Source organism: Callospermophilus lateralis, chromosome 7 (genome assembly GCF_048772815.1).
Source record: "Callospermophilus lateralis isolate mCalLat2 chromosome 7, mCalLat2.hap1, whole genome shotgun sequence".
Lineage (NCBI taxonomy): Eukaryota > Metazoa > Chordata > Mammalia > Rodentia > Sciuridae > Callospermophilus > Callospermophilus lateralis.
The window spans coordinates 92,351,042-92,371,003 of record NC_135311.1 but is presented as its reverse complement, the minus strand read 5'-3'; the positions used below and the strand labels follow the sequence as shown (position 1 = coordinate 92,371,003).

General features: G+C 35.2%; 1 protein-coding gene across 4 annotated transcripts in view; it reads left to right on the top strand.

Moving 5' to 3' along the window:
* Raver2 (ribonucleoprotein, PTB binding 2) overlaps positions 1 to 19,962 on the top strand; it is an 87,358-nt gene that overhangs the window by 30,136 nt on the left and 37,260 nt on the right. For all 4 annotated transcript variants that reach the window (XM_076860246.2, XM_076860247.2, XM_076860245.2 and 1 more), the window contains exons 3-5: positions 942 to 1,411; positions 4,981 to 5,172; positions 13,746 to 13,869. In XM_076860246.2, coding sequence (XP_076716361.2) covers positions 942 to 1,411; positions 4,981 to 5,172; positions 13,746 to 13,869 — 786 coding nt within the window. The remainder of the gene's footprint in view (positions 1 to 941; positions 1,412 to 4,980; positions 5,173 to 13,745; positions 13,870 to 19,962) is intronic.

Sequence of the window (19,962 nt, the reverse complement as noted above, 5' to 3'; positions counted from 1 at the left end):
CTAAAATTTTAATAGATATACATTGTATGATTTTTTTTCATTGATTTAGAACCTTGTGTTTAAATTACTTTGGGGGGGTGGTACAAGGGATTGAACCTAGTGGTGCTCTACCATTAAGCTACACCCCAGCCCTTTCTTAATTTTTATTTTAAAACAAGATTTTTGCTAAGTTGTTGAGACTGGCCTCAAATTACGATCCTCCTGCCTCAGCCTCCTTAGTTGATGGAATCTCTACCATACCTAGCTATATTGTATAAATTATCATATCAATTTGTTGTTTGGTGCTGGAATTATTTCATTAGGTAGAAAGGACAGTTTTTTATTGTTTTATCAAATTTAAAACTAGGCTATTTGTCTAAGATCAAAATCATGTGATCTTTTCATTAGATATTATTCATAAAAGTATACCAAATTATATACATTTGTGGGTTGTTTCAACCTAAGTAATCTTATTTTAAGAAAATACATACATGAGTTGGTGAGAACTGGCTCTCCTCTGGGCAGTTGGTCTTTTTGCTATACCTTTGTGGTTTTTTGTTTTTGTTTTTTACGAAGACTTCATAAGATTTTTGTATCACAAATTGTTAGGGAAAAATTATATCTCTATATTTTGGAGGAGATTACCAAAAAAAAAAAAAAACTCTTAGAATATGGTAGGACTTTACAATGGAACTCCTAATATAATTCCATACTTTCTATTTGAACAACTGACCATGGAAGTAGTTTAGTGAGATGTCAGCATTAAGAAAACTGTGAAATAGAACTTTAAAAAATTAGTGCTTTGTGCTTTTCATATAACAGGGGTATAATTTCATGATAATTATGTTTCAGAAAAATTGTGCGTGAACATAAAATGGATTTCTTACTGTGGGTCACAGTAAAAAAAATTGGAAAACACTAGCCTAGAAAACTCTTTAATTCACTTTATTATTATCTTCCAGCTTTTGTTACCTTATTGAATGGAGAACAAGCCCAGAGTGCAATTCAGATGTTTCATCAATATTCTTTTCGAGGCAAAGACTTGATAGTTCAACTCCAGCCCACCGATGCTTTGCTGTGTATTACCAACTTGCCCATTTCTTTCACATTAGAAGAGTTTGAAGAACTTGTTCGTACTTACGGAAATATTGAGAGATGTTTTCTGGTCTACAGTGAAGTTACTGGCCATTCCAAAGGCTATGGATTTGTGGAATACATGAAAAAGGACTTTGCTGCAAAGGCTAGATTGGAACTATTGGGTAAACAGTTGGGAGCATCAGCACTCTTTGCACAATGGATGGATGTTAATCTATTGGCCTCAGAGCTCATTCATTCTAAGTGCCTTTGTATAGACAAACTCCCTAGTGACTACAGGGATTCAGAAGAGCTATTGCAATTTTTTTCCAGTATCCATAAGCCTGTGTTTTGCCAGGTATGTATTTTTAGGAGTTCACCTAGAAATATCTGTGTATATATCTCCTGTGTAAACTCAAACATTTATTTTTCATACCTGTATGAATATTACAATGGATAATTTGATTCTGTTCTAGTCTATAAGGAAGACTTTAATCACATGTGAAATTTTAAGTCAATTCCTTCTGTTCAAGGGCCAAACTATACTGTGTGTAGTTAAGTATGCCTTAGCAAATCCATGGCTTGCTCATTCCCCTCCTCATCCCATCCATTTGTCCAACCATGTGTTGATTCATCAATTTGTTTATCCAACTCTTAAGTTAGTACTTTCTCTGTGCCAGATTCTATGCCAAGTGCCCAAAATGCAGAGAATAGAAGGATATTCTCCCTCCCTCCCCCCACCCCTCTCTCTCTCTCTTCCTCAAAATTCTGTAGAGGAGAAAGACATGTAGGCAAGTAATTGCACATGATGTATGAAGAGTGATATAATGGAGTATAGAAAAATATCATGAAGTTTAAAAGTAGTGCATACTTATATCTTAATGGAGTCATGGAGGTGAGACATTTAGAGAAGATCCTGAAAACTAACAGCACTGGTGAGAAATGTCAAGCGCTTTATAATAGTAAAATTCAACATATCCTAATAAATAGAGAGAATATATACTGTGTAAAAACTCCTTCCCTTCCTGATTTTTGATAGCAACTGATCAATTATTCCTGTTTCCTGTCTTCATTTTTTTTCTTTTTTACTACCTTCCCTTTTCTTCCATGCTCTTTCCCTTCCCTCCTTCCCTCTTTTTTCTTCCCATTTTCCTTTAATCTTACATTTGTTGAATTCTTACTATTGCAATAGAAATTTTGAAATTGGAGAATGCGTGTATGTGTGTATTTAACTTGACAGATAAAATTACATATGTTCATCAGGTATAACATGATATCTTAAAGTATATATATGTTACGAAGTGAGTAAATCTAGCTAATTATAATATGCATTACTTAAAATATTTTAAAAAAATATTTGTTTATCTACTTATTTTATAATGCTGGGGATTGAACCCAGGACTTTGTGCATGTCCGGCAAACATTCTACCACTTAGCTACATTGCCAGCTCCCGTGATTGTCATTTTTTGTTATAAGAACACTAAACATCCACTCTCTTACCATTTTTCAATAATATATTGTCCACTATAGCCACCATGTTGTGCAACAGTGAACTTATTCTTCCTATCTCTTTAAGTTTTGTATCTTTTAACCAGCATTTCTTCAATCACACATTGCAATTGTCTCACCTGCTGTTAACTATCATTCTTCTCTCTAATTCTAGAATTTCAGCTTTTTTAGATTCTGAATATGAGCAAGATCATGCAGATACAGATATATATATATATTTTGGCTATACATTTTTTTGTTTTTAGTAATATATGTATGTACATAAATATGATTAATGCTACCATCCTTTTTCTTACATTTCCACCCCTCCAATCCCAATATAAGCATCAAAGAAACCATTCAAGAATTTTATAAAATTAGAATATTTTATTATAAACTTTTTAAAAAAATATTTTGTTTTAGTTATAGTTGGATACAATACCTTTATTTTATTTTTATGTGGCACTGAGGATTGAACCCAGCACCCCGCACAGACTAGGCAAGATCTCTACTGCTTATTCACAACCCAGCCCCTTATTATAAACTTTTATCATTGTCCAGTTATTAAAAGTTGATTGGCTTATTGATATGATATTCTTGTGAACTAAGAATTATAGCAATATCATCCTGTAGCCATACATAATTCTTTATAACTTTAGTTGAGGCTTTGAGGCAAATATGAGGGGAAATGCCAATCATGATTCATTATGTTTGAATTATGAACCCCAGAGTTGACAGCTAGTTTACAGCTAGATTATTGAGTCATGCTTTACACTAATAGAAAATGTTTGCTGTAATATTTTTGAGTGACCATTTAGCTTTTCAAATACTTCAAAATAGTGGAAAATTAACTAGACTGCAAGTCAAACCATTATATCTTTGAATGGCTTTCTTTGAGCTGAAATATTCTTCTCTAAAACTACTGATGCCATGGAGTTAAAATGATTTTGTCATTTGAAAGACTTAAAATGATATTACATATTGTGAAGGAAGGAAGCTCATCATAATGAAACAGAAATAGTAAATGGTATTTTTAAAGTTTTCAAAAAAAATTATTAAAACAACAATGTCAGGGCTGGGGTTGTGGCTCAGCGGTAGAGCTCTCGCCTAGCACCGAGGCCCTGGGTTCGATCCTCAATACCACATAAAAATAAGTAAATAAAATAAAGGTATTGTGTCCAACTACAACTAAAAAATAAATACTTAAAAAAAATGTCAGAATGCTTTCTTTTCCGTGGGCCTGTTAACTGAGGCCTAGTACATGGTAAGTTGACACACACAGCGTGAAAGACACAGTCACTGCAGTCAGGAGACCAAAGGGATTGGTGACCTGAAGTTCTGGCTTGGATCATGAGAACAGAGTTGTTGGGAAGGAGTATGCATCTTCACTTTTCCCCACGTGATTGTAAAATGGTTCATGGAGACAAAGACACTTGAAGACAGTTTTAAAGGGAATAAAGCACATGAAGGAACGATGGAAATTTGGTCTAGGTATACCAGAAAGTAGAAGACAGTTAATTTTAAAAATAAAGGAGACTGAAAAGAACTAAGAAGCGATTTATTTCTAATAATATCTGAGATGCCAAACACAGAGAAGTGCTGTCAGCGTGTCTTCTCAAAGACACACAAACCTGGAAGTTGTCACATTGATCCCTTTGAGCATAAATGTATGTAAGATGATTCATTCATGTTCAAAACTTAGAAACATTGGAGTGTCTTATTTTGTTCTTATTTTTGCTCTTTGTGCCAGTCTTTACAGATCCAGGACTTTAGTCTCTTCCCTTACACTCCTACAGGTGGGTGACTAGAAATAAATCAAGTTCTAAAGGCAGCCGTTTACTTAGGTTACCTTCAGAAATAAAGGTTGTGTGTTACATATGGTATTTTAACAAACCTGGGGCACGATTTTTAGAAATAAATCTGGTATACTTGACCAGATTGCTGGAATCTGCCTAAACTGCTGAACTACAAGTTGAATGCTTCCTCCTACCTTTCTGCTCCTGAAAATACTAATTTTATTTTACGTTGACATGTGTTCCAGTAATTCTTTGGTGTGTTTCATTGTCCATATATCCAGTGAGTTTTGTTTTAAAGAAAGCTTTCATTATTGTGTCCCCATGTTTTCCTATAAATTAAATTTTTTTCTTAAAAATATTTTTTCTTACTCTTTAGTGATTATTATCATTTGAGCATTGACTGTTAAAATCAATTAGAAAATCAAAAAGTTGACAGATCCCTGTTTTATCTTCCTGTCTTCAGGAAGGAGTGTATCTGAGCAGTGAGTAAATTTTCATTTTCATAGAAAAAGAAAACATTATCTTCATCAGCATCATGTGCTAATATGTATAAATGTTCTTGAACTTGAAAATTATTTATTGTAAGTTAATGTTTCTAAGTCAACATCAAAATTCCCTTTTAATAAAATGTATTATTGTCAGCTTGCACAGGATGAAGGTAGCTATGTTGGTGGCTTTGCAGTGGTTGAGTATCACACTGCAGAGCATGCTGAAGAGGTTCAGCAAGCAGCAGATGGCATGACCGTCAAGGGAAGCAAAGTCCAGGTTTCCTTCTGTGCCCCAGGAGCGCCTGGACGAAGTACATTAGCAGCATTGATAGCGGCTCAACGTGTGGTAAGCAGGATTTTTTCCCCCTCTTTTTTAGGATATAGAACATACTAATACTATCTCTTTTTTTTTAAATTCTTTTTAGATATTGATGGATCTTTATTTTATTCATTTATTTATATGTGGTGCTGAGAATCGAACCCAGTGCCTTGCACATGCTAGGCAAGCGCTCTACCACTGAGCCACAACCCCAGCCCCCTCTAATACTATCATAATCTATCTAGTCTACCCAAAGTAATGAGCTTTAATTGGACCATTGTTATATTTCTATTACATTGAAGATATTCATCTTTTTTTTTTTAAAAGTTGGCTAACTGGTATCTTCATTAAATCAAGCCAGAAATTGTTACAAAAAAAGAAATTGAGTCCACTTGGTGATGCACAGCTATAATCCCAGGTACTCCAGAGGCTGAAACATGAAGATTGCAAGTTCAAATCCAGCCAGGACTTGTTAGCAAGACTCTCTCTCAAAACAAAAATAAAAAAGGACCTGGGATGTAGTTCAGTGGTAGAGTGCTCTTGGGTTCAATCCCCAGTACCTAAAACCAAACAGACAAACAAAAACAAAAACAAAACAAAACAAAACACAAGAAATTGTATTTAGTAAAGTGTATTTTTGAAGGAATTTCATTCATTCAGCTCATATTTGAGTTGCTCTTCTGTTGTGAGTTTTGTTTGTTTGTTTGCTTTGCAGTGCTGGGGATTGAACTCAGGGCCTCATGCGTGATAGGCAAGCACTCTACCATTGAGCCACATCCCCATTCCCTTTGTGAGTTTTTAAATGCCTCTTTTTCAACAAGTGTTCATAAGCATCCATAGCAAAGGTCTCCTCTTTTCCTCACAAGGCACATTGTACTTACTTCTTTGTTCTACTTATTTCCCTCTCTACTTCTGTAGCCTCAAAGTTCCTTAGAGATCTCAGAGACTGTATCTTCACAATTTTCACCCTAGGGCTCAGCAAGTATTTGTTGATTCAATGAAGGAAATTGGGGAAGACTGCATGATGAAGGTGACATTCAAGAGCGGATGAGATATTGACATGTGTTAATGGGGGTGGAGGATAGGATTGCCAAATACAGATTTTACATGAGTCATACTTATATTAAAAATTATTTGTTGTGTATCTGACTCCAAATTTAACTGAACATCCTGTATTTTTACTTGCTAGATCTGGGACCCCTCAGGAGGCAAGGAGTGGTCACTCTAGGTGGGAAAAACTGTTCCAGCAGTAGTCTGAGCTGAATTTACATGCTTGGAGAGTGGTACATGGTCTATAGAGAGGTATAGGTTGAAGCCCAAGCAGGGACTATGTGGAGTACTCAAAGAATTTAGGTTGAATTTGATAGGCATTTTAGAACTTAAATAAACAAGGTGTGACAGAATCAAAGATAAGCCATCTGGAGATTAATCTGAAAGTGGTTTATGTGTAGATGAGCTGGAGAGAGGAAATTAGAAGACTGGACAAGCTCTTGTTCTTAGGCTTCTACTCTCACATCTCCCACCCCCTTCCTACCCTCTTTGACTCAGCCTGATCCCCCTTAGAGGTTCTCATTCTTATATCCTTATGTAAGTCACGACTTCAGACATTCATTCAACTTCCTTTCCTCTGGTTAAGTTATCTATTCATTGCGATAGATTTGCTGAGTTTAAAACTCAGTTTGTCCGGTTGCCTACTTCGGAAATTGGGGCCCTGTGTCCTCTTTGAGAAAAACAAACAACTGGGTAGGTTGATGCCATTATGGATGAATGACATGTAGTTATAGCTGCCCTCGCCCCAGCAAATCTTCAGCTTGTCTCTTATCAGCTCTTTTCCATTTTAACAGAAACTACCTAAACCCTGCACTCTGTTCCTGCTTTTTTTTTGTTTCTGCCCAGTGATCATGGTTCCTACTGTATAGAAATATGGAGGCCATGTGTTGAATGCATTCCTTCATCTTTTCTTATCCATGCCCAAAGTTCCTGCTTCCTTCTCTGAACTATAGCATCTGTTCCACAAGTACTTATAGGGTACTCGCGACATGCACTCAGAGATGTTTAGTACTCTCCAGTAAACAAAGCCGGTAAATATTTCTGCCCTCTTGGAGGTAGGGCTATGCTTTCTCCTGGCCAAGCAGGGGCTTATGACTGTGCCCCCACCCTCGGGGCCCTTGATCATTGCCTTTCTACTTATTTTTACTTGCTTCAGTAGCTCCATCCCATCTGCTATAAACATCAACAAGCCTTTTCCCTAAAAAAGCCTTGTCCAGATATTGGCCTTTATAACCATATAACCAGAGCTTATTTAACAAAAAGGTCCTGCTCCTTGTCACCATTTCTTAATTTTCCATTTTTTTCTCAGTCTAATGCAATGTAGCTTCTGCCTACCCTAATCAAGTAAATTTGCTCTCATTAAAATCAACAGAGAGGGGCTGGGGATGTGGCTCAAGCGGTAGCACGCTCACCTGGCATGCGTGCGACCTGGGTTCCATCCTCAGCATCACATACAAACAAAGATGTGTCCGCCGAAAACTAAAAAATAAACTTTAAAAACAAAACATCAACAGGGATTTCTTTCTTCTTTCTTTCTTTTTTTTCCCCATTTTAAAATTTATTTTAAGTAGGTATATATGACAAAACAATGCATTTTGATTCCTTGTACACAACTTTTCATTTCTCTGGTTATACACAATATAGTGTCGCACCATATGTGCAGTCATACACGTACCTAGAATAATGATGCCCATCTCATTCCACCATCTTTTTTTATCCCCAGGCCCCTCTCCCACCCCTCCTTCTCCTTTGCCCAATCGAAGTTCCTCTGTTTTTCCCATGCCCTCCCCCATTATGGATCAGCATCCACTTATCAGAGAGAACATTTGGTCTTTGTTTTTTGGGGGATTGACTTACTTCACTTGGCATGATATTCTCCCAACTCCATCCATTTACCAGCAAATGCCATAATTTCATTCTCTTTTAATGCTGAGTAATATTTCATTGTGTATATATACCGTAGTTTATTTATCCTTTCATCTATTGAAGGGCATCTGGATTACTTCCACAGGTTAGCTATTGTAAATTGAGCTGCTATAAACATTGATGTGGCCATGTTACTATAATATGCTGATTTTAAGTCCTTTGGGTATATACCGAGGAGTGGGATAGCTGGGTCAGATGGTGGTTCCATTCCAAGTTTTCTAAGGAATCTTCATACTGCTTTCCAGATTGGTTACACCAATTTTCAGTCCCACCAGCAATGTATGAGTGTGCCTTCTAATCCCTCTTCCACAGTGCACCAAAGTGATCTTTCTTATCCTCAAATTACATTATGTCATTTTCTTTCTGCATATTCTCTAATGCCTGCCCCAATTCTAATTCCTTAGAATGACCTACCCTTTATGATTGATAACACTGACAGAAATCATAAATATTTTTCAGTCATAAAAGTAAATTATATGTCAGGAAGGATGATACACACCTGTAATCCCAGCTACTCTTGTGAACCCCTGGCCTGGGTTCATTCTCCAGTGCCACACACACACAAAGTAAGTTATCACTGGTGTTTGCTATAGGTTTGCGGTACATATTTTTTTATCAAGTTTCTGAGATTTTTTAAAATCATAAATAGAGATTAAATTTTATGTAACTATTTCTACAGTTTTTGAGATAATTGTGTGATTTCTTCACAAGCTCACTAATGTGGTCAATCACATTGTCTTATATAAACCACCCTTTTATTGTAAACCTTAATTGATAATATCATTTTTTCAATGCATTGTTTGATTTGATTTGACATTATTTTATTTGATACGTGGTGTACACATGCACTCATAAATTGAACACACTTAAATTTTTGGTACCATTCTTATTTTTTGGATTAAGATAACACTGATCTTATAAAATGATTTTAGTACTTTTCTACCTGCTCCTTTTCTTTCTCATAGATCAGCTTGTATAAACAGGTATGTCTATAAAATCATGGGATGCCAGGCATACCTATAATCCTAAGTATTTGGAAGACTGAGGGAGGAGATCACAAGTTCAAGGCTAGCCTCAGTAACTTAGCAGGACCCTGTCTCAAAAAATAAAAAGGGCCAGGGGTATAACTCAGTGACAGAGCACCTCTGAGTTCAAGTCTCAGTACACACAAAGAAACAAAAATAAACAAATAAATCCATGTGAGCCTAGTCCTTGTGCTTCTTCCAAAATGACTCATTGATTGCCACATAAGTTTCATCTATGGATAGTTACATATTTTAGTTTTTATTTTTTCTGTGCCATATTTCACATTTGAGTGTAGTCTATACATTTATCAATTTTATCTAAGCTTTCAACATTATTGACATATAATTTATTATTTTTAAAACATCCTGTCTGGTTTCCTCATTTCTTTCTATATTTTATTTATTTGCATTTTCCTTTTGATCCTTGATTAGGCTTATAAAAGATCTGTTTTTTTCAAAGTAATATTTTTTGTTATATTCATCATTTCAAAATTTTCTCTTTTGCTTATTTATGCCTTTATGATTTCCTTATTTCTTTATTCTTTAGATTTGCTTTTCTCCATTTTTTTTTTGAAGGGAGAAAGAGAATATGTTTACCCATCTTTACTGATGTCAATGCTTAACTCTTTTTAAAAAAAATTTTTTTTTTTTTCAGTCTCTTTATTTTCTGATAAATGCAGTTAAGGTACATTTCCTTCTAACTAATGCTATACTTCCATGTCATAACTTTTAAATTATGAATGTTTCAATTTTTATTATGATTTCCTTTTAAACTCAAAGCTTAATTAATATGCATAGTTTTGGTTTATAACAAATTAGGAATTTGACAAGCTATTTTTCTGCTACAGATTTCTAATTGTATTGATTAAGGTTAGAGAACTTAATCTCTAATGTTGATTTGGGGAGGAAGGGATGTTGTGGTCTTGGGGCCCTGATGGGTAGTGGATCCACCTGTGCTCAGAGCCACTCAAGCTCTATGCTTGTGGGTTATGAATGTGTGTGAACATAGATATATGTATATAAATATCAGTTCATATCAGTTCATTCTCATTAACTTTCATTTGAATGTTCAATATGTTTACTTCTTTTTATCTGCTTGATTTGTATATCAGAGGAATATATTAGAATTTTTCATATATAATTGTTGATTTTTCTCCTTAGTCTGTCAGTTGTTGCTATGTATATATGAGATATATAGAATGTATTTGGGTATATATTATTAGGTACACATTTGTTCATAATCATATCAATCACTTTGTCAATATTTGTGGTTTCATTTGGGTTTTGTTTTTTTTTTAACCTTGAAAATTTTTGTCTGATGTTGCAATGGCTACAACTTCTTTTTGGTTTATATTGCCATTTTTTTCTGCATATGTTGTTTTAGGTACATAACTCCCTTTATTTTCCCTTTCCTTCTATTGGATAGATAAGTCTTTCTTCTTCTGGTTTGAGAGCTACACAGTCTATCTTTATCTTCCTGGGGGGTCCCTGAATCCTTAAAGAGCACTCCCAGATTCACCGGTACTCTGTCTTCTACTGAGATCATTCTCATCTGCACTCATTTCCTCCATCCTGCCCTACTGCCACCATATTTTTGTCTACGTTTTTACTTTAGAGTTGTCTTTAATATTATTTTATTGTTTTATGACCCTATCTTTAGTAAACAAGATTAAAATGATAATTACATAGATTAATTTTCACATAACAGGCAATATTGTTTTACATTTATTTCTTTTCTCGCCAGAGTACTTCTTCCAAGGACATTTTGAAAGAGGTATTCATGTGGGAAACCCTTCTGATAACTTGTATAGTTGAGAACATTTTCATTTCTTTCTGATATTTAAATAGTAACTTAGCTAAATACAAAAGTCTAGGTCCAGAGCTTTTCTCCTGTACTACTTGGAAAATACAAGTTCATCATCTCCCTGCGTCTAGTGCAGGTGCCTTGAGAAAGGAGTTGATGTTGATCCTTATTTATTTGGAGGTATGCTCTTTCATATTGGAAGCTTTTTGCAGTTTTTCTTTAGATTTGATGTCCATAAATCTCATGCCAAGAAATGTGAAAAGATGGGCTTTTTTTCTTTTGGACATCCTATTTGGGACATTGTAAACCCTTCCATTCTGTGGTCTTTAATGTTCTTTAATAATGAGATATTCTCAGTTGTCATTTCTTCAGAGATTTCCTTCATATTTTCTCCTACAGGATTCCTTTTATGTAGGCGTTGACACTTCTACCTCTGTCCCCTGCTTATACTTGTTTTCTTGTACTTTCTATTTCTTTAACCTGACCGTTTAGATCACTGTTTTATTTTTTAATCATATATATGTACATATTTTTCTACTATTTTATTCATGTTAAATCATACAATGGAGATTAAGAATAATGCTTTATGAATTTCTTCAGCTTCCTCATCTATAGAATGGGGATAATAATACCAACTTATAGAATTGTTTTCAAAGAATGAGTAATCTAACCCACGTGAAGTGCTTAGAACAATGCCAAGTCTATAGTAAATGAGAGCCGCTTTTATTTTTCTCAGTGTTTATATTTTCATACCCACTATTGCTCACCAGTTAGTCTTTATAACTGCATGGCTTTGCTTCATGTTTATTAATAAAAATTCATTTTCTTTTTAGACTTTCTTGTTATTTCTTATTCATTGATTTTGCTTTCTTTCTTATAAGCAATCCAGTTTTTTGCCTTTATTTTGAGCAGCTCTGTTTCCTAAGTGTCTAGTTGCTGTCTCCTATGAACACATATTTCCTGGAGGCAGCTATCAGCTTCCTTGTATGTTAGTGTTTATAAAATGGGGCGGGGTGTGGGAGCTGGGGGTGTAGCTCAGTGGAGAACATATGCTGCATAAGACCCTAGGTTTAATCTGCCCTGCCCCCCCCCAAAAAAAATAGTTTATGGGAGAAGGAATAGACAGGGAGAGGTAAATATGGGACTTAGGCTAGGGTCTAGGGAAGGCAGGCAGGGACCTCAGGGCAGAGATGCTCTGCTTTCACCATTCACATTTGGCCAGGTCCACTTCCCACCCCAGCCAGACAGCCCTGCAAGAACCTCTTTGCTTCTCCCCTCCCTGTCTTGCACTCAGTTCTGCTTTCCTCCATTGAAACTGTTCTACCTTGCACTGTGGGTGCGCGAGGGAGGAACTGAGAAGGCTGGGTATATGGGAACGAGGTTTTCATTGACCAGCTGTTCTGCCCACACTAGCATTATTTGGTCCCCACTGTCCCTGTCCTGGTGTGCTCCCAGTTGTTGAGTCATTGGTCCTCTGGCTGTCACTGGGACAGTGCTGCTCTTTCCTGCCCTGCTGTGCTGGTCAGGAGAGCCATGCTCCCTAAAGGCAGTGCAGAGGGAACTGCACCACTGAAAAACTCAAATGCCCTTCCCTGAATCACCCTGTGCAGGTCCAGGGTCTCTCATTCTCGCTCCTGTTTACCTTCACACCTTGGCTCTCTCTGGGGATTTCTCAATGGTCATTTGCCAGTTTCTCCCTTTCCCTCTCAATTTCACAGTATCTTGCCTGGAGAAGGACCCAGTTGTCCCTGTCATTTCTCCGTTTTCTCAGGCTAGAAGTTTACAGTTTGCTTTTTATTTTAATATCCTCATATATCACACTGGTTTTAAAAACTGAAAACAATTTTGTTTTTAAGGAGCTACCAATTACATATATGCAAAGCCAGTTCTTCTTAGTCTCAAATTGGAGGATTAAGGTAATGAAATAAAGATCTTTTAGTATAAGAAAATTCTGCAGGGAGGAAGAGCATGAGAAAAAGATTAACATTAAACAGGGACGAGAGGTGGGAGGGAAAGGGAGAGAGAAGGGAAATTGCATGGAAATGGAAGGAGACCCTCCTTGTTATACAAAATTACATATAAGACGATGTGAGGGGAAAGGGGAAAAAATCAAGGGAGAGAAATGAATTACAGTAGATGGGGTAGAGAGAGAAGATGGGAGGGGAGGGGAGGGGAGGGGGGACAGTAGAGGATAGGAAAGGTAGCAGAATACAACAGTCACTAGTATGGCAGTATGTAAAAATGTGGATGTGTAACTGATGTGATTCTACAGTCTGTATACGGGGTAAAAATGGGAGTTCATAACCCACTTGAATCAAATGTATGAAATATGATATGTCAAGAGCTTTGTAATATTTTGAACAACCAATAAAAAAAAAAGAAAATTCTTATTTGCGAGGCAGCCCACACTGTTAAACTTCCGATTAGCAATATAGTAAGATTCTCCTATTAGCCTCAAAGTAGTCATGTTAAAACAACACGTTTTCTCCTTGTTAGCAAATTGAGATTCCCTCATCATCTATTTGTACTTTGTAAAGAAATTTATTCTATTAATCTTTAGTCTTCTTGAAGCCCATTGGAATTTAGCTGAGTCTATGAGGATTTCATGTCCGATGTTTGACGGACATCTTAACATGTAATTGAGCACAATGGTAGCAAGTGTACAGCAGATATACAAAACAGATTGTGTTTATGAGACAATAGATCTTAGGCAAATGAGAATTTCTGGAAGAATGCTTTTAAAATTCCATCTTTTGTGCTTGGTCTAATGTTTCTTATTTCTGTATTTGCTGAAGATGCACAGTAATCAAAAGGGATTACTTCCAGAGCCAAATCCAGTACAAATTATGAAAAGTTTAAACAACCCCGCCATGTTGCAAGTTCTTCTACAACCCCAGCTACAACGAGCTGTCAAACCAGGTAAGTACCACATGTCCTGACTAAATGCAGAATGTTGGCTTGAAGTTAATACAGCTGCTTTACATTCAAAAAGTACATTTACATGTTAAAAAAAGCACACTTAAATTAGTCTAAAATATATAATTTTTCCCAGACTTGTTATTGAATTTTAATAGATAATCTGAGGTGATAATGTATTTTGGCTATTTTGGGTAAGTACAACATGCTTATGTGTTTCCTATTTCTTTGCCATTAATAAATGTTAAATATTAAACTTCAATTTAGCTCTTAGTTGACATAAATTTGTAGAACAAGTGGTAATAATTAACATACTACATTGTTATAGCCTCTATCAACAAAGAATATATTTCTGTGTAATAGTTTTAGCAGAATACTATGTTAAAAGTGCTAAAGGTCTGTTTCCTCTTTTGTTCTTCCCTTTTCTGATGTAAAATTCTTTCACTCTGTAACCAGTGATGAAAGCATTATTATTTTGTAAGCATTTTGCCAATCTTTATACTATTAATATACATTGAATATTTATTTAATATTCTTTTTCTGGTAATAACTTACCTTCTGAAATGTACAATGTACTTTATATACACAAAATGTCTGTTTTGGCATTGTGAGGAAATGAGACCTGATATTCAATACTAAAGTTTGGAATAAATATATTAAATAAGTTTATTCTGTTTCAATCCCAACTGGCCTGACATCCACTTGGCTACTGTGATTTAGTTCTAGCATGAATTAATTACTTGATGTTAACATGAACCCCACAAGTTAAAGTCTCAGTCCTCCACATGAGTGCCCCATTTTACAGACCCAGGCAGAAATTCAATGGGTCTCCAAGGCCACCCACACTCCTGACCAACTAGCTATAAATTTGGGAGTTCCCAGCACCCTCTCAGTTTTGAGAATTCAACAGACAGAAACTCAGGAAAGCACAATATTTATGATAATAATTGTATGTATTTTAAAGGACATAACTTAGGAGTACCCAAATGAAGAGGTTTTTATCCTAAAGGAATCTTGAATTTTATCAAAGTCTTTTTCTGTGTCTGTTGAGATGATCATTTGATTTTTATACTTGATTCTTTTTAAAAACATTTTTTAGTTATCAATAGATCTTTATTTATTTATATGCAGTGCTGAGAATCAAATCCCGAGCCTTACATATGCTAGGCAAATGCTCTACCACTGAGCCACAACCCCAGCCCCTTCTTGATTCTTTTTATGTGCCAATTTACGTTTATTGATTTGTGTATATTGAACCATTTTTGTATCCCTGGAATGAAACCAACTTGATTAGCATATGATCATTTTAACATGTTGTCAGATTTGATTTGAAAGTATTTTACTGGGAATTTTTGCATCTGAGTTCATCAGAGTTATGTATATTTCTTCTGTTGTGTCTTTTCAGGTTTTTTTTTTCAATTTGTTCTTTTTATATATGACAGTAGTGTGCATTCTGACATGTTATACATACATGAAGTATATATTATTCTAATTAGGATCCCATTCTTGTAGCTGTACATGATGTGTAGTTTCATTAGTTGTGTATTTATATATGAACATAGAAAAGTTACGTCTGATTCATTCTACTGTCTTTCCTATCCCCATTCCTTCTCCCTTCCTTTCATTCCCCTTTGTCCAATCCACTGAATTTCTATTCTTCTCCCCTCCCCCCGTCCCACCTTGTATATGTTATAATCCTCGTATCAGAGAACATTTGACCTTTGGGTTTTGGGGATTGGCTTATTACATTTAGCATGATAGGCTCCAGATCCATCCATTTACCAGCAAAAGTCATAAAATCATTCTTTTTTATGGCTGAGTAATATCCCATTGTGTGTGTGTGTGTGTGTGTGTGTGTGTGACATTTTCTTTACCCATTCATCTGTTGAAGGGCACCTATATTGGTTCCTCAGCTTTACCATTGTGAATTGAGCAGCTATAAACATTCATCACTGTAGTATGCTGATTTTAAGTTCTTTGGGTATATACAAAGGAGTGGGATAGCTGGGTCAAATGGTGATTCCATTTCAAGTTTTCTGAGAAATTTCTATACTGCTTTCCAGAGTGATTATACCAATTTGCAATTCCACCAATAATGTGTGAGTCTAATTTTACCCAACATCCTCTCCAACATTTATTGTTATTCTTTTTTAAAAAATATTTTTGATAATGGCCTCTGACTAGAGTGTCTTTTCAGGTTTGGGTAACAGGGTAATATTTGTTTTGTAGAATGAGTTTATAATTACTCAAACTATTATTGAGGAATAATTTGAGGAGATTTGGTATTAGTTCTTCAAAAGTCTGGAAAAATTCAGTAGTGAATTTATCAGTCTGGGCTTCCCTCCAACTCCCAAGACTTCTTATTTACTGCTTCAATTTCAATACTTGTTATTGATCTATTTAAGTTTTATATATGCCCTTTGTTCAATTTTGGTAGGCCATATCTTTCCAGAAATTTGTCTATTTCTTCTGTATTTTCAACTGTATTGGCATATAGTTTTTTTAAAAAAAAAATTAGTTGTAGATGGACACAGTATCTTTATTTTTATTTATTTATTTTTATGTGGTACTGAGAATCGAACCTAGGACCTCATACATGTGAGGCCAGCACTCTACCACTGAGCTACAACCCCAGCCCGGCATATAGTTTTTATATTATGTAGTTATTATATTCTCCGATGATCCTTTGAATTTCAGTGGTATCTGTTAGACTGTTTCCTTTTTCATCTCTAATTTCATTTAATTGGGTCTGCTCTCACTTTTGGTTAGTTTAGATAAAGGTTTGTCAACAAACTCTTCTCAACAAACTCTTTCTTTCATTGATCCTTTGTATTGTTCTTTTAAAAATTATATATATATATATATATATATATACATATATATATATATGTATATATACACACACACACATATACATACATGTGCTAGTTGAGCGCTCTACCATTGAGCCACATCCTCAGCCCCCTTTGTATTGTTCTTTCAATCTCTATTTCATTTGTTTCTGCTCTGATTATTATTTATTTATTTCTACTGATTTTGATGGTTTGTTCTTTTTGCATTATTAGGTTATGCGTTTGTGCTCTCTGTATTTTTCTGGTGTAAGTACTCGTTGTTATAAACTTCCTTCTTAGTACTGCTTTCACTGTGTCCCACAGTTCTGGTGGGTTGTGTTTCTATTTTTATTTGATTCAAGGAATTTTAAAATTTCCACTCTGCTTATATATTCTGTATAATTTTCTGTATAAATGTATGTTCTGTATAATTACATGGTTTTTTCTTGCTGTTGATTTCTAGCTTCATTCCATTGTAATTAGATAAGATGCAAGAAATTATTTCAGTTTTTTTAACTTGTTTAGACTTGTGTTGTGGCCTAATATGTGTCAATTTTGGAAGAAAGTGCAATGGGACAATGAAAAGAATGTGCATTTTGCAGTTGTTGGGTGGAATATTTTGTAGATGTCTATTAGGTGTATTTGGTCTATAGTATAATTTAACTCTGATGTTTCTTTGTTGATTTTCTTATCTGGATGATTTATTGGTGAGAGCAGGTATTGAAGTTGACCACTATTATTGTATTGGAGCCTATCTCTCCCTTTATGTTTAGTAGTGTTTGCTTTATAAAATTGGGTTGCTTTGACAATCAGTGCATATGTATTTATAATCATTATATTTTTTTTAAAGAGAGAGAGAGAATTTTTTATATTTATTTTTTAGTTTTCGGCGGACACAACATCTTTGTTTATATGTGGTGCTGGGGATCGAACCCAGCGCCCCGCGCATGCCAGGCGAGCGCGCTACCGCTTGAGCCACATCCCCAGCCCGCATTATATTTTCTTGATGATTTTTTCCTTGATCAATCTATAGTGACTTTTTTATTCTTCTAACTGATTTTGTGTCAAAGTCTTTTTGTCAGATATAAGTATAGCTACTCCTACTTCTTTCCCATTCCATTTGCTTGGAGTAACATTTTTTATCCTTTCAGTGTGTGTTTTTCATTACAAGTGAGGTGTTTCTTGCAAGTGACATATTGTTGGGTCTTGTTTTTTAATCCATTTAGTCTGTACCTTTTTTAAAAATATTTTTTAATTGTTGATGTACTTTTTAAAAATTTATTTATATGTAGTGCCTTACACTTGCTAGGCAAGTGCTCTGCCACTGAGTCACAACCCCAGCCCTAGTCTGTATCTTTTAATTAGAGAATTAAGACCATTTACATACAGTGTGTTCTCCTATTGTTTTATTTTTCTTCTGGTTGTTTTCAATATTTTGTGTTCCATTTCTTTTTCTTGTATTCATCTTAGAAGTTTGATGGTTTACTGTATTGATAATGTTTGATTCTTTTCTATTTCTCATTTGCATGTCTACTCTTCTGGAGAGATTTATTTTTTTAACATGCTCTTGTGATTGTGTTTATCTTTCTTCCTCTTCTGGATGTAGAATTTCCTTAAATATCTTTTGTAACGCTTGTTTAGAGGTCATGAATTTCCTTAGTTTATGCTGAGATTGGAAGGTCTTTATTTCAACTTTGATTCTGAAGGATAATCTTGCTATGTAAGCAATCTTGTTTGGCAGTTCTTTTATACCAGAACTTCAAATATATCATGTTCTCCTGGCGTTTAGAGTTTCTGCTGAGAAGTATGCTATTAAATGTGACTTGGCACTTATATTTCTTGACGATTTTAATCTTCTTTCTTTGTCCTGTACTTTTGACATTCTATCTATGTCATGAAGAGCATCTTTTCTAGTCATCTTTACTTGGGGTCCTAAATACCTCTGGTATTTGAAAGTCTAGGTTTTTCCCAAGATTTGGGGAAATTTCTGCTATTATTTAACTGATCATATTTTCTATTCTTTCAGCCTTCTCCCTTGGGTATGCTGATTATGCTGGCATTTGATCATTTAAAAGTGTCACAGAGATGGACTATGTTCTTCTTTTCATTATCTTTTTTTTTCTTTATTTCTGTCTGAATGTAATATTTTGTCAGACTTATTCCTGAGCATTAATATTCTTTTTCTGCTAAATCTAGTCTGTCGTGGAGGCTTTCAACTGAGGTTTTTTATTTGTTTGTTTTAATCTAAGGTTTTCATTTTAAAGATTTCTATTTGGTCCTTTATCAAACTGTCTCTGTGCTTACTACATTTCTCACCCATATGCTGCATTGTCTTGGTCCTTTATCAAACTGTCTCTGTGCTTACTACATTTCTCACCCATATGCTGCATTGTCTTGGTCCTTTATCAAACTGTCTCTGTGCTTACTACATTTCTCACCCATATGCTACATTGTCTTACTAAATGCCTTCAACTGCTTATCTGTATTTTTTGAAGATCATTGAGTTTTATTTTTATTATTTTTTTAGTTGTAGATGGACACAGTACCTTTATTTTATTTATTTATCTTTATGTGGTACTAAGGATCGAACCCAGTACCTCACACGCAGGAGGCAAGGGCTCCACCACTGAACTACAAACCCATCCCATCGATGAGATTTTTAAAAAGCATTCTTTTGAATTTTTTTTAAATCTGGCATTCCAGCCATTCCAATATCTTTCTCATCTGTTACAATAGCATTATGAACTTTAAAAAACATCAGATTGCTTATTTTTTCATATTTTTTTTGTTTCCATGTTGGGAGTTGTGCATTGATTGGTAAACATATTTCTTCTACTTTTATGTGAGGGCCTTTTAGTAAGTAGTCTTCTCTTCATGATGTGTCTTTGGAAGTTGATTTGTTATGTAGGGTTGAGTTTAATTACAGCTGGGCTTCATAGTGCAATCTCCCTTTGGACTCTTTGGCTGTGATTAATGAGTTTTGGCATAGTGCATACTAGAGCAGAGCCTGAGGGGTCTGCTTTCTTGGTAGGTCTAGAAACTGTAGCATTCCTCTGGTAACTGAGGCAGTGCAGTATAGAGGGAGTAAGTGGAGTGCACCATAGCTGGTTACTCCGATAATGGGAGTGGAGGTCCCTATCAAGTGGTAGGTTATTTCCACATGTGCTATTGATATTGGCTCTGCTACTTGAAAGCGGTTCTGACAAGCTATTCCAGTTTTGTTAAATGACATGAAGCAGTTATCCTCAGTTTAGACATGGATGTA